The sequence below is a fragment of the Pteronotus mesoamericanus genome, unplaced genomic scaffold, assembly GCF_021234165.1.
Source record: "Pteronotus mesoamericanus isolate MK-2021 breed Mesoamerican mustached bat unplaced genomic scaffold, CSHL_Meso_final contig_64, whole genome shotgun sequence".
NCBI classification, from domain to species: domain Eukaryota; kingdom Metazoa; phylum Chordata; class Mammalia; order Chiroptera; family Mormoopidae; genus Pteronotus; species Pteronotus mesoamericanus.
The window spans coordinates 2130196-2148127 of NW_026555224.1; the positions used below are offsets into that span (position 1 = coordinate 2130196).

The 17932-nt window shown below is 42.5% G+C and overlaps 1 protein-coding gene across 3 annotated transcripts in view; it reads left to right on the forward strand.

The window, feature by feature from the left end:
• Positions 1 to 17932, forward strand: part of ARHGAP17 (Rho GTPase activating protein 17) — an 87896-nt gene that overhangs the window by 64650 nt on the left and 5314 nt on the right. Inside the window, exons 17-20 of one of the 3 annotated variants that reach the window (XM_054580881.1) lie at positions 1329 to 1562; positions 3605 to 3780; positions 13001 to 13600; positions 15979 to 16026. In XM_054580881.1, coding sequence (XP_054436856.1) covers positions 1329 to 1562; positions 3605 to 3780; positions 13001 to 13600; positions 15979 to 16025 — 1057 coding nt within the window. In that variant the 3' untranslated portion in view covers position 16026. The remainder of the gene's footprint in view (positions 1 to 1328; positions 1563 to 3604; positions 3781 to 13000; positions 13601 to 15978; positions 16027 to 17932) is intronic. The other 2 variants (XM_054580880.1, XM_054580882.1) reach the window with 2 other exon arrangements.

The following is a 17932-nucleotide window of genomic DNA, read 5'->3' on the forward strand; positions in this document are numbered from 1 at the left end:
AAAGTTAAATATTGTGGACTTATGTCCAAGAGTGAATGTGACAGCAACCTACCTCTCATGGTGAGTTGTGTGATTTAGTGTTTAAAGAGACACATTTTTGGTATAACTTGATCCCTCAGTGGAACCAGCCACTGAATCTTTCGTGCAGCTAAGAAGCCTCAGTATTTGCCGATTCTGAAAGGGGAAAGTGTCTGTGTTGGACTTTGCATGAGACAGCACATCTCTCTACGAGGCTCCACAGGGGATTTGTAGGGTTTTCAAAGGTTGTTAAGGCTATTGTGACTGTTGTCAGATGCCAACCTGTCCGGTATGTGTGATGAAATGCCACTGTGTTCACTAGCAGTGCTGAGTTAGAGATGCCTGTTCAGTGATGTGCTTTTTTTGCATACATGTGGTAATATTACTCAAAGTAGTTGTACATTAAAATTAAACAAGCTCGTATTTTAGTTGCCTGATCTTATAGTGACGCTTGTTTTCTGTTTTGCCTCTTTTTTTTAACCCATTGTGAGGGGAAATGCTTTACTTTTCTATTCTCTCACTCGGAAACACACATTTATTATGTGCAGAAGTTTTCCATTCACACATCTGGCAATGCTTCATGAAGACAAAGTGTCCAGAGCAAAATCTGCCTGCCTATATTTTAAGTTACAAAATGCAGTGTTAGTACTCTAGTTAGCAGACAATGAGCAGTTCCCAGTCATCTCCCTGGGGGGATTATGCCCATCAGAAATACAAGCTCAGGGAGCCAGAAATCTTTATCCTTTTCAACTGAAAAGGAAAGTTTTCTAAGTTTCTATACCAGTGAGCTTAAGTGAAAAGTGAGTCTTCCTCCTGTCCTGTTCTCCAATCACATATTCGGCCCCAAAGCAACTTTTTCCCAGTCCTACGCTTTCAGGTGTATTCTTTGCATACGCATACCCCATCTGTGCACCACAGCTGCAGGCAGTGTGGTGGGAAACCTTACGTTGCCTCTGGTGGGACTCCTGCACTCAGCTTTCACCTTGTGCTCCAAACACACAGATTTGAGACAATGGACTTGTATGTAGTAAGATGGACCTAAAGAGGTTCATGTGATGTCTTGCACTCATAATGAGGCCTGCCTGTGTGCCGTCAGCTGCTCTCAGCAGACTGAGAAGGAGCCAAGTAAAGCCAAGTTGAGTTGCTGTCCTGGTGATGGGGACGACCATCCTTGTGGTCCTTGCCGCTTTACTGCATGCTGGGCAACTTGGGTGGCTGTACTGTGTGGGTTTTAACACACGCAGACTGATGGGCTTCTGTGTCAGTCGTCGGCTTGCATGGTGTGTTGACTGTTTCTTCTCTCTGTGTAGCTTTGGTGTGAAGCTTATGGACTTCCAGGCCTACCGGCGGGGTGGCACCCTAAATAGAAAGCACGTATCCCCTGCTTTCCAGCCGCCACTCCCGCCCACAGATGGCAGCACCCTGGCTACAGCAGGCCCAGAGCCCCCTTCCCAGAGCTCTAGGGCTGAAAGCGGTGCAGAGGGTGGGCCTGTCCCCTCCTCTGCGGGCATACTGGAGCAGGGGCTGAGCCCCGGCGACAGCAGGTAAGGAGGCTGGCTTCTGCTGGCAGTGGGTGCTGGGCGCCCTTGCCTTCTTGCAGGTGCTGTCCTGCAGGCACAGCGTCTTGCCCCGAGAGTCACCCAGCATGGAACAAACCAATTTTGCCTTCACTCCTCTGGTGGGCAAAGGATGGAAAAAACAGACTAAATTGCTTGCTTCCTTTCCTGTTTTCAAAAGAATGCACATGTATTTGCATTCTTTATCATACTGCTTTGGTGCTGAGAGCTGGAAGCCAGTAGGTGTCTAGCAGTATTATAAGTCTCTTTTACCTCTCTAAAGTTTAGTTTGTGTTTGTGTACCATTTGCTTATTGTCATCTAATGTGCTAACTAGTAAACAATTTAACAAGTTAGTTAGGTTATAATATTCCTGGTATTCATTCATTCACTGTCTGTCCGTCCATCCATTCATCCACCCAGCCATCTACATACCCACGCACCCACCCATCCACTCACTCATCCACCCACCCATCCACCTATCCACCCATCCACTCAGATTTGCTGAATAAGTGAGTATTGAGTAATATGTGCCACGCACTGTACTAGGCATGCTAAGTGACTAAGATCCCCCCAACTGCGTGGCTTTCAGTCTTGTAGGGAGTTGATATATTATGAGTACAAGGTACAAAATGCAATATAAATTTTCTTAAAAGGCTCTTCTGTTGCTTAATCTTTTGCTTAGCCACCTGTAATAGACTACAAATATATAACAACTTCAAGAAAGAGTACCTTTGAACTTGAGAGTTTTATTTAATTTGCCTGAATTTAGTTCTTAACACTGACCTGGGCAGATGACCACCAGAGACCACTTCAGGAGGTTCTAAGTGGGCAGCAGCTATAAAAAAATGAGCAAAGTGCTAACATGTCATCTGCTGTACTTTGGCTGCCTATAAAGCACAAATGATCATATATTAAGGAAAACAAATGCATAAAACAAGGACGACTTAGTGATCCACACGGGATTTTTTTCTCCACACAGAGATGAATTTGCCTTGAAAGAACTCGCACCTTCTTTGGTTGGGGAAGGACTGCCTCCTTATGTATGATGCTGCTTAAGAAATAAGAAATTCTTGAATTCCTTTCTGTTTACTTAATTTGGGGTAGTTCACTTTTTGATTAAAAATAAGTATCTTCAAATTTCCTAGGGCTTCATATGCACATCATAAGCTCCATGTTAACTTGTTAGTCATTGCCACTCCTTATATGTATTTGCTTTGGTTTAGCTATTTTTGTTTGAGAAAAAAAGCGTTAGTGAATTCACACATTTTCATTTAGCAAAGCATTCTGTTTGTTTAATCAATGCTAAATATTTAAGAGAATAATGAGTCCTCACTGCAGAAGGACAGATGGAATGTCAGTCATTAATGTGCTCTTTGCTTTTATGTTCTAGAGATTTTTGTATACATTTCACTAATGGTGTTCACTCTTTGGTGACCTTGACAAAAACGTAATGTTCAGTATAGAAAAGAAATTCTGAGCCAGGACACACAGAACCTAAGTTCTGATTTCCACCCACTACTCCCCAGTGCTGAACTTTGATCAGTCACTTAGCTTCTCAGAGTTTCTCTTTCCCCAGTCCACATTATTGATGGTAACTGAGCATTTAATAACTCAGAGCTTTGTATTTTGCTGTAGCTTTTGCTTAGTTTTGTATAATGTAGATCCCAAAATCACATTATTTCGAACTCCAAAAGCCCTTTCACGGTTTCTTAATATTGCCCAGTTTAAGTACAAGCAAACTAAAACTTGCAATTTCTTGTCGTTGCTGTGATATGGTCTCTATCATGATATTTGAGTGGCATGGTAGTTGGAAGACAGTCTGATGAAATGAGTCTCATAAAATAGGTAATCCTGTGTGGCATCAAATAAATGTTAACTTTTCTAGGCTCGGTGTGAACTATTTAAAATTTCAGGTCACTTCCTTGCCTGCTGAGGTGAAAACTGTGGTGGGAATCATGTATGATTTAGTGTGCTTAGCTTTTCTGGCTGGGCATGTCTGCCATATAACTGGACTTTTACTCCCCTCAGTCCTCCCAAAGTCAAGGACTCTGCAGCTGCAGCTGTGCCTGCATCCGTTCCAGGGAGAAACAGCAGTCAGGTGGCCAGTGGCCAAAGCCAGGGGCAGACAGCTGCCGGCTCCCATCAGCTCTCTGTCAGCCCAGCGCATGGGCCCACCGGCTCCAGCCCTCACACGTTGCGCCGAGGTAAGTAGCCACCTTTCCTCTGTGCCCTTGCTGGGGATGTGCACAACACCTTAGGAGAGTGCAAGGAGGGTTGCCAGACTTTCCAATAGATCATTCTCATGTCTGTTAAAAAAATGTCAGGCAGAAAAATCTGTCATTAACAAGAAAAATCATTAAAGGGAGATGAAAAATGGAGAGCAGAAATGCATTCATTTAAGAATATGTTTAAGCTACAAAGCTTAACAAAAAGTCATTTAATCACAAAGAGTTCCCAGTGTTCCAGGAATGTGGGATTTCAAGCCCTCATTCTGTCTATAGCGTCTCACTCTGGCCACAGCGTCTATAGTGGCCAGGCTCTGTGGGTCTGTGAACCACTGCAGCCTCTGGGTTGGGGGCACAACTTGCTGGGCCCTAATTAACGTAAAATCTGAACTGTTCCCATCTCCGGCTCCTGTGGCCCTCCTCCCAGCAGCCAGGGAATCATTTTAAAACACAAAGCACATCATGTCAGCTCCTGGTTGAAACTCCCCAGTGGCTTCCATGTCCTATGTGGTCTGGCCGGGACCTTTGGCAGCTCAGCTCACTCCTCTCGCTCCCCTCACTGCAGTGCAGCCACAGGGGTCTGCTCTTGGCTTTCGGAGCCACTAAACTCATTCACTCTTTAGAGCTACCTCACTCATTTTCTCTTCCAGAACTTTCTGACCCACATCTTCATCTGTTTTTTTTTTCTTCACAACAAAATGTTGTGATAAGAACATTCAACATGAGATCTGCTGTCTTACAATTTTAAGTGTACAGTACAAAATTATAGGCACAACCTTCTACAGAAGATTTCTAGGATTTATTTTTATTTCATAATTGAAACTTTATGCCTGTTCATAGTAACTTCCCAGTACTCTCTTCCCTGAGTCCCTGGCAATCACCATTCCACTCTCTGAGTCTGTGAATTTGACTATTTTAAATTTCTTTTTTTTTTTTTAAATCATGTTTATTCTATTACAGTTGTCTCAGTTTTTCCTGCTTTCCCCTCCTCCACCCATCCCACCCCCCACTCCCCGTTCGCACAGTCAGTTCCCACACTGTTCGTTGTTCATGTTCATGAGTCATCCATACATGTTCTTTGTCTAGTCTCTTCTCCTTTCCACCATTGTCATCCTTCCCCATCCCATCTGGTCACTTTCACTCTGCTCCATGTTTCCATGCCTGTGGTTTATTTTGTTCATTAGTTTATTTTGCTGAACAAATTCCACTTATAGGTGAGATCATACGGTATTTGCCTTTCACCAACTGGCTTATTTCACTTAGCATAATATTCTCCAGTTCCATCCATGTTGTTATAAAAGGTTCCTTCTTTCTTTCTTTTTTTTAAATACAAATTGATTTTATTTTTTTATGTCAAAATCCATTATTAATCCAAAATATTAAAAAATTTAAATCCATTATAAAATCTCAGCAATTAAAACAACATGACACCAGCACAGAAATAATCAAATAGATCAGTGAAATAAAATGAGCATTCTAGAAACGTATATATCTAACAGTGTAATATATGATTAAATTGATATTTCAAATCAATGGGGAAAATAAGGCTTATTCAACAAATAATGTGCATGGGCCACTATTGAAGTAAAACAAATATAGAGCCCTATTTCCCACATTATACAACAAATATTCAGGTGAGTTAAAAATCAATGTGTAAAATCTAAAGAGTTTTAGGAGAAAATACGAAATAATATTTTTCTTACCCTGAAGGAAAATGTTCAAACACAGAAGCTGTAAAGTAAAATATTGACAATATGACTATATTAAACATTTAAGACTCTACAGTAATATATACATAAAAAAAGTCAAAGGACAAGAGAATAGGAAAGTATTTGCAACACATCTAAAAAAGTGTTAATAGTTGTGATTTTTTTTTTTTAGGGGAAAAATTCTACAAACATTTAATCAAAAAATGGATAAAGAATACCAAAAAGTCATTTAAAGCTTTTAAAAATAATAGAAATAGGCAAGAATTATACAAAAACAGGTTAGTTTCAACAAATAATAAAGTAACACTTAAAATAACACATCATTGTCACAATGAGATTATTAAGTATTAAAAATACTGGTAATATCAAGTATTGGTGACTGTGGAAGGAACTGGGTATTCATAGACTCTTTACCTTCATCTTCTTAAAGCAGTCCCTTTAGCATATCTTGCAGTGCTGTTTGGTGGAGGTGTATTCTTTTAGCCTTCTTTCGTCTGGGAAACTCCTTATTTTGTCTTCCATTTTCATTGACAGCCTTGCTGGGTAGAACAGTCTTGGTTGCAGGCCTTTGCTTTTCATGACTTGGAATATTTCTTGCCACTCCCTTCTGGCTTGTAGTGTTTCTGTTGAGAAGTCAGCTGCTAGATGTAGCAGGGCTCCCTTGTATATTACTATCTGTTTCTCCCTTGCTGCCTTCAGGATTCTCTTTGTCTTTGATATTTGCCATTTTAATGATGATGTGTCTTGGAGTGGGCCTCATTGGGTTCCTCTTGAATGGGACCCTCTGTGCTTCCTGCACTTGTGTGACTGTTTCTCTCCTCAAATTAGGAAAGTTTTCCATCATCACTTTTTCAGACAGGTTCTCTATACCTGCCTCCTCCTCTTCTTCTGGTATCCCTATTATATGGATATTACTATGTTTCAGGATGTCCTGCATTTCCTTAAATGCCTCTTTGTTCTTTTTGAGCCTTTTTTATTTTCTTGCTCTTTCTGGGAACTTTTTTCTACCTTATCCTCCAGCTCACTGATTCGATTCTCTGCTTCATCGAGGCTGCTTTTGATTCCTTCTACTGTGTTCTTCAATTTAGAAATTGTACTCTTCATTTCCTCTTGCCTCTTATTGATCATTTCTCTGTCCTTTTTCATGCTGATATACTGTGCTGTAACTGCCTCGTAGTTTCCCTGTAGTTTTTTGTATTTCTCTCTGAGCTCACTGAGTTCATGTGTTCCTTTAGAACCATTGTTTTGAATTCAATATCTGATCATTTACTTGCCTCTATTTCATTTAGTTCTCTTTGTGGGGATTCCTCCTTTCCCTTCGATTGGGTGGTGTTTCTTTTTCTTCCCATTATTTGCAAGACTGTTCTTTTTTGCTTCTGCCTCTTAAATTGATCTGTATTAATTTCCTGAATTTGTGGTGTGAACTTCTGTGGTTGGAGACCGCTGTTCTTTCTTTCTGGATCTGCCTCTGATGATGTCAGATATGGACCCCGTCTGACCTTAGGCAGTCTGTTTGAGACTTCCAGGAATCTACTGTCTGTGGCTGTCTACTTCAGTTGTTAATCTAGTCACTCTGCACTCAGCAGTCAGGTTTATGCACCACAGGATGAGACAGAGTCCCTCCTCAGGATGGGGCTGTTTTGTCCTCTCATGCTGCTGCCACTCAGAGGAGTGGTCTGCCTGAGCAAGATGGCTGCTGCTGTATGGGGGATGAGTCAGCACTGGGATCCTGCTGCCTACTCTCAGTTCTCTCCCCATTGCATCCTTCCCAAGTCTTCCCTCAGGCGTCTCTAGCCCACTCTGCCCCCACCTATGCTGGAGACCAGGCTAAGTGGCTGCAAATAAAAATGTATGTGTTAGCCCTTTAAAAGGCTCTTTGCCTCTCCAGCCATCTGTCTCTGGCGGAGACCAACCCTACCGCTTTTCGCAGCTGATTGCTGTCTGTGTATTTTTGGGGCTCTGGTGTTGTAGACTGGAGATCCCTGCTTTTGGATTAGGCCCCACTCTTCTCAGGGGGATCTGACTGGCCATTTCAGTATCCTTGTGACACTGCTGCCTGTGGGTGCCCTGTCTGCCTTCTCAAGTCTCTATCTCACTCCTTACCAGTGAGTTTGTGCTGAAACTGATTCTTCTGTCTGTCTGAGGTTATAAGCCTCCTCTCTCACTATTGTTCAGTTGTTTGTTCCAGGTGATTTCTCCACCATTTAGTTGTAACTCCAGCTTGGTCCTGGGAAGAGGTCAGTGTGATTTCCATTCACTCCTCCACCATCTTGATTTCTTAAATTTCTTATGTAGGCAGAATCATGTAGTATTTGTCTTTCTGTGGCTGGCTTAGTTCACTTATCATAGGGTCCTTAAGTTTCATCCATGTTGTCAAGCGTGGCAGAATTTTCTTCTTTATAAAACTAAATAATATTCCATTGCAAGTAAACACTTTTTATTTTTCATTTGTAATACTTTTTAATTTTATTTTTTACAGTATATTTTATTGATTGTGCTATTACAGTTGGCCCATTTTTTCCCCCTCCCTGTTATCCCCTCTATCCTATACCCCTTCTCCCCCTAGCATTCTCCCCGCTTAGTTCATGTCCATGGGTCGTCCATATAAGTTCTTTGGCTTCTCCATTTTCTATACTGTTTTTAACCTCCCTTGTCTATTTTGTACCTACCATTTATGCTTCATATTCCCTATAACTTTTCCCCACTTCCCCCTTCTCCCCCTCCCCACTGATAACGCTCCCTGTGATCTCCATTTTTGTGATTCTGTTCCTGTTCTAGTTGTTTGCTTACTTTGTTTTTGTTTTCTTAGGTTTAGTTGTTGATAGTTGTGAGTTTGTTGTCATTTTACTCTTCATAGTTTTGATTTTCTTTATCTTAGATAAGTCCCTTTAACATGTCACATAATAAGGGCTTGGTGATGATGACTCCTTTAGCTTTACCTTATCTGGGAAGCAGTTTATATGCCCTTCCATTCTAAATGGTAGCTTTGCTAAAGAGAGTAATCTTGGATGTAGGTACTTGACTTTCATGACTTTGAAAACTTCTTGCCAGCTCCTTCTTGCCTGTAAGGTTTCTTTTGAGAAATCCGCTGATAGTCTTATGAGAACTCCTTTGTAGGTAACCATCTCCTTTTCTCTTGCTGCTTTTAAGATTCTCTCCTTATCTCTAATCTTGGGTAACTTAATTAGGATGTGCCTTGGTGTGTGCTTCCTTGGGTCCTACTCCTTTGGGACTCTGTGAGCTTCCTGGATCTCCTGGAAGTCTATTTCCTTGGCCAGATTGGAGAAGTTCTCCTTCATTATTTTTTCAAATAAGTTTTCAGTTTCTTGCTCTTCCTCTTGTCCTTCTGGCTCCCCTGTAATTCACATGTTGGGACGTTTAAAGTTGTTCCAGATGTTCCTAAGACTCTCCTTTTTTTTTTTTTTTTTTTTTTTTTTTTTTTGGAACTCTTTTTCTTCATTCTGCTCTGTTTGAATGTTTCTTTCTTTCTTAAGCTCCAAGTCATTGATTTCTGTCCCAGCTTCCTTCCCTTCACTGTTGGTTCCCTGTATATTTTTCTTTATTTCACTTCACATAGCCTTTACTTTTCCCTCCATTTTGCAACCATACTCAACCATTTCTGTGAGCATCCTGATTATCAGTGTTTCAAACTGTGCATCTAATAGGTTGGCTCTCTCTTCGTCCCTTAGTTCTTTCTTTGGATTTCTGATCTGTATTTTATTTGGGCCATATTTCTTTGTCTCAGTGCACCTGTCATGTTGTAAGGGGAGGAGCCCTCGGTATTTGCCAGGCCAGGCAGCTGACATCACTGCATTGTGGTGCTGTATGTGTGGGAGGGGCCTGAGAGGGAACAGTGCCGCTTGCTTCGCTCTCTGCAGGCTTTCAGTCACTTCCCCTGCCACCCACAAGCAAATTGAGCCCTTCTGGTGCTGGTTCCCATGTGGGTGGTCTTATGTATGTTCTAGGACCCCATGGGTCTCTCCAGTATACTCATATGTGAGGCTGGGAGTTTCTCCTGCTGCCGCAACCGCCACAGCTTTTTACAGCCAGAGGTTCTGAGGCTTTCTTTTCCCATACTGGAACCCAGATTTCTGTGGCCTGTTTCACTCCTCAGTTGTTTCTCCACACACAAATGGAACAAATGTGGGACCACCTGGTCTGCCAGCTACCACTTTACCCTCCTGGTCCTTCAGCTGCAGTCTTGTGGCACATCCTCTCCACCCAGGCTATCCATCTCCACCCCTCCCATCAGTCTGGATGAATCTCTTCTTTAACTCCTTGGTTGTTGTACTCCCGCACAGTTTTATTTTCTGGCAGTTCTGGTTGTTTTTTGTTTTTAAATTATTTGTTGTCCTTTTTTTGGTTGTACAAGGAGGCAAAGTGTATCTACTTACACCTCCATCGTGACCAGAAGTAAATACACTTTTTATTAATCCAGTCATCCATGGATGGGCATTTAGGTTGTTTCCACATCTTGCCTATTGTGATTAGTGCTGTAGTGAACATAGGAATGCTAATATCTCTTTGAGATGGTGATTTCAATTTTGGGAGGTAAATACCCCAGATATTTTGGGTAAATGCCTCTCATTTAACTGCCATATACAGGGAAGTCGTGTCTCTTATTCCAGAGTCAAGGCCTTAGATCAGCAATCAGGTATGAGCCGGACACCTCTTAAAATCTCAGGGTCCCCATCGGTGGCTCAGCGTTTGTAGGTTTTCCCTAATAGATCCCAATTCTTCAGTTGTTGACTTGAGTTTAGAGGATTGTAATAAAAAAAAAAAGTGTGTGTGCAGCCAGAATCAAAAATGATCTGGACATGGAGGATGCCCGCACTCAGAGATGTGTGGGGTGTGACTGGTTCAGGAAAGAAGCGGCAGTGACAACACCCCCCACCCCCGCACTCCTGCCTTGACTTATCTCTTTCTGGCTGAACTATTGTTGAAGTCTCATGTGTGAATTCATGTCACTCGTAACTACACTCTAATGGGGAATAGAGAAGACATTGGTCCTACTCTTTCAGGACTATTGGGAAGCAAAGGAGGGTAGGTCAGACAGAGCAGCGGTGGTTATCCTATGGTGCCAGGGGGAGGGACCAGGACCACAGAGCGATGGGGAGTCCTAAGCAGAGTGGAGTTCGTACAACAACAGCGTTTTTAGAAGGTTGAGTTGGCCATAGTGCAGGCCACGCTATTGCAGTGACATCCACAGTGATGAAGCCCCATCTCAAAGGATGGCTCTGGCCACAGGAAGGGACAAACTCCAATTTGACCTTTCCTGACTTAATTCCTACAGATGTAAAGTAGAAATAAAATGTCTTCTTAAGGGGAATATTGTGGAGACTAAATATGATGTGCCTGTCTATAAAAGCACTGTCTTTATAAAACACCACTGAAACATTAGGTGGAATTTTTATAAATTGCAGACAGGGAGACAGATTCAGGTATACATACTGCTTGGTAACCCACCCAACCTTACCCTTCTTAAGGCTGTCCTCTCTTCTGAGCCACATAGTTTTCATTGTATCCCAGTTGATGCTTGAGGAAAACTGTCGTCTCTACCTGGATTCCAGGTATAACCCTGCTTGCAGATTGAGACTTTCCTTCTGAGCCATACTACGGATCTTTCCTGCCTCCTACTACCTGCAATCTCAGATCTCAGACTTCCTTGAAGGAAGTTTGATCCTTCCTGCCCTTTCCCCTCCCCGGCCTGCCAGCTTCTAGGTGGTCTTAGACGAGGCCTGCCTTTCTCCTAGCCTGGCCTCCATGTGGGACTGGAGCCTGTCACCTCATTACACCACTCTCATGCTTCCCCTCTGAATTCCTTCTGCACCCTTAGATGTCAGGAATGATTTTACTCAGTCTGAACTTATAGTTAGTATTGCTTAGAACAGAAAACTAGGAATTTTCATTTTCAGTTGCTTATGGTAAACAGAGTACAGTTAATATTACAGATTCTTTCCTTTGTCAGCTGGTTGGTTGGGAAAAGGGCTTATGAGTTCCTGGGTCAAAAATTTTAGGCCAACAGAGCAGATCAAACTTTATCCCTTTTCACCCCTGAATTCGGGCCCTATGAGCAGGAAGACAGGCATTCTAGGAATTAAAGGAAGAGGAATAGAGTCCAAGGACATGGGAGTGGGCCTCTGTCCTGCCACTTACTAGCTGTGTGACCTATTGCAACACTTGGCCTCTCTGAGCCTCAGGTTTCTCCACTAGGAAATGGATACAACAATGCCTGCCTTGCAGTTAGCTTGTGAGATTAGTTGAGAAAGTTTATACAAAGGGTCTGTCTTGGTGCTGTTGATATGTTAAGTGAATGATACATGGTCATTCTTTCCTTCATTTCCCTCTCCCTTTGGGGAGGATTGGTGGAATCTCAGCAGAATTTGAAAAATGCTGAAGCCTCTCCTTTTCACCGCCCCTCCCAACCCCAAACCAGGACTCCATACCCACATTTTCCATCCCATCCTCTTCAGTACCAAACTCCGACCGCTTAGTGATGCTGATCTCAACAGGCGTCGGGAAGGGAGGAGGGGTATGATTCAGCTCTCCTTAAAGAAGTAATTCTAAGACCACCTGCCAGATTTCTTTTACTTTTACCTAGAATTATCTTGTAGCTCAAATGATTTCAGAATTGGTAGACTTCCTATTATTTAAAAAAATCAAGTCCTCTAGGAGAAGAGGCTTAGAGCAGGTGTCTATGGCATGCACAGCAGACCACCTGTACTTGGAGGTTGCCCCTTAGCTGTTCTTGCTTTGCTCCTTTCTCCCCACACTCTCAGGTCATGCGAGCAGGGCACTGACAAGTGGGCACCGAGTGACTTAGAGCAGCAGCTCCGTGTAGGCAGGATGGCCGCTGAGTATTCTTGTTGAACTTATAAAATGACAGGTCTTTAAAGGCCTATAAATGTATCATGTACTTTTAAAAATAAACTTTTTTATTTTGGAATAATTTTAGTTTTATAGAAAAGTAGCAAAGATAGGGCTGAGAGTTCCCTTCCAGTATTCCCTTGTTAACATCTCACATCATTTATCACAGATAGAAACAAAATGGTATGTTGCTATTAACTGAAGTCCGTATTTGTTCAAATGTCCCCAGTTTTTCCACTGATGGCCATTCCTGTTCCAGGCTTGCTTCCAGCCAGGGGGCCACAATGCATTTAGTTATCCTTTCTGTATGTTCTCCTCTGGTCTGTGACAGTTTCTTGGTTTTCCGTGGATTTTTCATGGCTTTGGCAATTTTGGGGAGCACTAGTCAGGCATTTTGAAGAAAGTCTCTCAATTTGCATTTCTCAGATGTTTTTCTCATGGTGAGACTGGGACTCTGGGTTTTAGGAAGAAGACTGCAGAGGTAAAGTGCCCCCTGATGACGTCCTGTTGGGAGTCGTGACATCAGCAGGGCTTGAGCAGTACGGTTACCCTTGCTCCCTAGTTCAGCGGGTGTTGGCTGTCACTGCTGTTCCTACTGAAAGGTGTGTTTCCCCTTTGTGCAGCTGTCAAGAAACCTGCTCCAGCACCTCCGAAACCAGGAAACCCACCTCCTGGCCATCCGGGGAGCCAGAGTTCCCCAGGGGCAGCGCAGCAGGCACCCAGCTTGTCACTGAAGCCGGCCACCGGAAGTCCATCTCCTCCCAGCCAGCACGCAGGCCCAGCCCCCGGGCAGCCGTCGGCCACCTCGCAGCAGTGTGCACCCCGGAGATCCTCAGGCAGCCTGGCTCCTATGCACGCGCCCAGTCACCCGCCGCCGCAGCCCCCCACGCAGGCCCCACAGGCCCACACCAGGCTAGGTGGCCAGGGTCTGCCAGCTGAGCAGGGACTGGAGCAGTCCGCACACACCCCGCCCAGGACGCCCACGCCCCCCAGCACTCCGCCCTTAGCGAAGCAGAGCCTGGGCCTGCCGGCCTCCCAGCCCCCCGCAGGGGGCCACCCTGAGACTGCGCAGCCACATGCTGGGACCTTACCACGACCGAGACCAGTACCAAAGCCCAGGAACCGACCCAGTGTGCCCCCACCCCCTCACCCTCCTGGTGCCCACCCAGCGGGGGACAGTAGCCTTTCCAGTGCAGTGCCCACCGCCTCCAAAATAGTAACGGGTGAGTAGGAACTTGGTGCTCAGCTTCTGTACCAGCCCCTCCACTTCCGCTGTGATCCGCAGCAGCGTCTGCAAGTGAGACTAAGTCTGGTCCCAGCCTGTTTGTGTCACTCCTTTTATTGGAAAACAGACACACCCATTTGTTTACATGCTGTGTCAGGCTGCCTCTGTGCTGAAACAGCTGAGTTTTGAGAGGTGATATGCTTAGCAGAACCTACAATACCGACTAGAGCGCATTAAATTTGCTGATTCATGATTTACAGTTTCATTGTGTGTTCAGGATCTAGCTACATGTATTGGGTTGGCCAAAAAGTTCGTTCAGTTTTTAAGTAAAAACAAAGGACACATTTTTCATTTTCACCAGTAACTTCATTGAACAACGTATTCACGGTTCTGTTCCACTACCATCTTGTGTCTTTCAGGCAACTTCATTATTGCATCTTCCCAAAACTTTTTATCTTTTTTGAGCAAAGTACTGGTGCCTTTTGCAGCCTTTCAAGGAATTGAAATTTTTTCCATTAAGCAAATTTTGGAAACCTGAAGTTGCAATGTCTGGTGAATACAGCACTTCCCAGACAAGCTGTAACAGTTTTTGCCTGGTCCTCAAAGAAACATGCAGTCTTGCGTTATCCTGATGGAAGATTATGGGTTTTCTGTTGACTAATTCCAGATGCTTTTTGTGGAGTGCTGCTTTCAGTTGGTGTAATTGGAAGCAGTACTTGTTGGAATTGTTGTTTGGCTTTCTGGAACAAGATCGTAATAGAGGACTCTCGTCCAATCCTACCATATACACATTACCTTCTTTGGATGAAGACCGGACATTGGTGTGGTTGGTGGTGGTTCATTTCTTTTACCCCATGATCTCTTCCCTTCCACATTATTGTAAAGTATCCACTTGTTCATTGCCCGTCACAATTTGTTTTAAAAACAGAACATTTTTGATATGTTTAAGTAGAGAATCACATACAGAAATACAGTCAGGAAATTTTTTTTCCTCTAAACTTATGTGGAACCCAAACATTGAAGCAATTAACATAACCAAGTTGGTGAAAATTTTTTTTAATGCCTGATTTGGTTATTTTGAGCATTTTGGCTCTTTCCTGCGAAGTATAACATTGACTGTTCTCAGTTAATGTCTCTATTTGATCGCTCTCAAATTCAGCTGGTCTGCCTGACCATTGAGTATTGTCCAGCAAGAAACCTCCAGCACAAAACTTTGCAAATTGCTTTTGACATGTTCGATCAGTCACAGCACTTTCTCCATATACTGCACAAATCTTGTGTTTCAGTTGTGTTCTTACCTTTCTTGAAATAATAAAGTATAATATGCCACAAATGTTGCATATTTTCCTTCATCTTCAATATTAAAAGGGTACACAAAAATTCACCAATTTTGATGTTTTTTTTTAAATGCACACTGATACAACAGCTGTCACAATATAATCTAGCAAAATTGTTTTGAAGGAAGTTAAAGACAACTAAGTGCTACTAGAGCCATCTTACAGGGAAACCAGACAGACTTTTTGGCCAACCCACTACATTTGTCTAAGCACAGTGACCTGATCTAGGTGGAAGGTATCTGTACAACATGAGCATGAAATTCATTTTTTAGTGAATTCCTCATTAAAATGGTTATTTCCCTTCTAAGAATAAAAATGTTTATAGTAAGTGAAGCATTTCAGGTATAACTTAAAAACAACCATGATTTGTGCCAAATTGGATGCTCAGGAAAGGGAGATCACATGAAAGTAGAAGAACCAAGATTTTTCTCACGATTCTGATTCCATTGAAACTGTTTGATGCAGCGGTGACTGCATATTTTAGTGAGCTACCTAACGAGACATATTTTATAGGCAGTCTATAACATGACTGTCTTTATTTAATTATGATTTTAAGATTTTCACCCAAAGTGCTCTAATTTACTATTTAAGGATGGGATGAATGGATATTTCTTTAAATGCGTTTTTTAAAATAGTAATCGGAGGCTTTGAATTACTTTTTACAACAGCCGAATTTTATATTGTTCTCGAGCAATTTTTATTTGTATTTTTTTAATTTTGATTTTTTTATTTTTTTATTTTTGTTTTTGTTTTTGTTGTTTTAGTGTAGCTATTTTTAGAGAAGAAGCTGAAATATGTCTCTGGGCTCCCCAGCCATACAGAGTGACTTCTCAGCTGAAATGAATCAAGGGGCACCCAAAACTGGTACCCCAAATGATGAGGATTAGCTAACTAGTCTATCTTTTGATAACACTTTTTTTCAGGAATATAATGTGTAATTTAAATGTGTTATAAGTGTGGTTAATTTTTTTCTGATGACACCTGCTTTTTTAGAAAAACAAAGCCACTTGTGGTTTGTTGTTTGTTTGTTTCCCAATAGATGCCCTCCCTAGCGCCCTCACAGGTGGGGAAGGTGAACAGGACTAAGGTTTGTAGCTGCCCAGCAGCTTGCCCCAGTGTCCCCGCTTAGCCGTGTTCTGCGTGTGTGCTTTTGAGTTTGTGCTCAGGAGCAGCCGTGTGCCCCCTTGCCATTTGTCCTGCAGCATGTAGACGTCACTTTTGTTATCATCAGAAGCACTTGGAGCTGCAGTGCTCTGAATTTAAGAGCTATATGTCAGTAGATTGAGAGCCCGATTTCAAGCTGGTCAGATAAGATACTAAGAATGTCTTCTTTCTTTTCGATAGGCCTTTCACAAGCAGTCTGCTCCTCTGGCATGATTTACCTGTCATTGATTGGCTTGTCACACCCAGCCAAGAAGGACTTGGGTGCAGTCAGCATGGGAAATTGTGTCCCTTGTGTCTTGAGCTTTAATATTTAATTGTTTAAAATTTAATTTTAAGTGCAAATTAACTGCATGGAGCTTCTTAATTTGATGTTTAAAATTTTCAGGACAAAAAGAAACACAAAGATCATACACTAAATCCCTTTACATGCTAGCATGCTTACATTTTGCTTTCCTAAACCACGTGAGCTCTTAAAAGACGCTGTGAGACTCATTTGGATCTTGCTTTTTGGCCCACATTTGGATGGCATAAGGCATGAGAATGGATACACTGGCTCTAATCAGCTGATCTGAGCATTAAGCCTTTAGTGGGCTACTTATACTTAGCCAGAGTGTTCACAGCTTGGGTCCAAATAAGGCTTTCTGTAGAAACCAGGAGGGGAAAACAGGAGCCCAACTTCTAAAACATGGAGGAGAGCACAGATATGATTCCAGCTTCCCGACTCCTTGGAGATGACCCAAAAAATCTGGGGCTGCCCAGTTGCGGAAGTCACAGGATGAAGGGACTAGATCCTAATTAAGGCTGAGCCTGTAACACTTCAGTTTTTGTGACACATCAAAATCTATTTCCCAGACCCTTCCTTTTATTTAAGTGAAGCACTACAAACCAGAATTGTGTCTGTTCTTTAATGCTGTTGTTACTTGGGATGTATTTATTCCAGGAGATTATTTTGTTGATCTGCTTCAACACTGTAATGCTCTGTACTTTACAATTATCGGATAAGTGAAAATTTATAGAAAAACTACTTTTCCTTAGGATATTAGCTAAATATCTTAAAACAAATCCATTCTATGAATTCTCCTAACTCAAGAAATTCTAGGTCACCACGATTACCTTTGTATTCCAGAATTAACTTTCAATTTCTTAAAGTCCACTGGACTGCCATTGGAAGCACACAAGGCCAGTGTTCAGAACTTACAAGTCCGTGAATGTTGACGATGCTGCTGTGCACTGATCTTGGATATAGCCATTGGGCATTTCCAGAAGGAAAGTGGAACTTCCATTGACAGGCAGTCCTTTGTCATGACATCGGGGTTCACTTGGAAAACTTTACACAGACAAACTTCTGAAAACCGGGTGTTTGTTTGGAGCATTCACTCTTAAAAATACTAAATTAAGGCCTGGGGATTAAGATAAGCTCTTGGGGGAGATTGTTGCTGCCAAGCAGCGGTGGCCACCACTCTTGGCAGCTCAGTGCCAGCCCCTGGGATGGGGCAGCTGCCACCATTTGAGGCTCTTCTTCCCTGTCTTCACTGTTACTCTAAAAAGTAGTACGGATGTTAGCTTTCTAATGGAAATAGCTTACACCTTGCTGTTTTTAAAGTCATAGATTTTAGCGAAGAGTGTTCTAATTTAAACATTTTATTAAATAATTTAGATGTATGACCTGCCATAATCAGTCAGAACTGAAATTGGAATATTTAATGGTAAGGAAAAGGCACCTGATTGGCCAAAGCATTTTTGCTACTTGATGATCATATGTGTGCACTAATGCCTGATACTAACCGGTCACTCTAACCCTGCCTGCTCGCATCCCCACTAACAGTGCA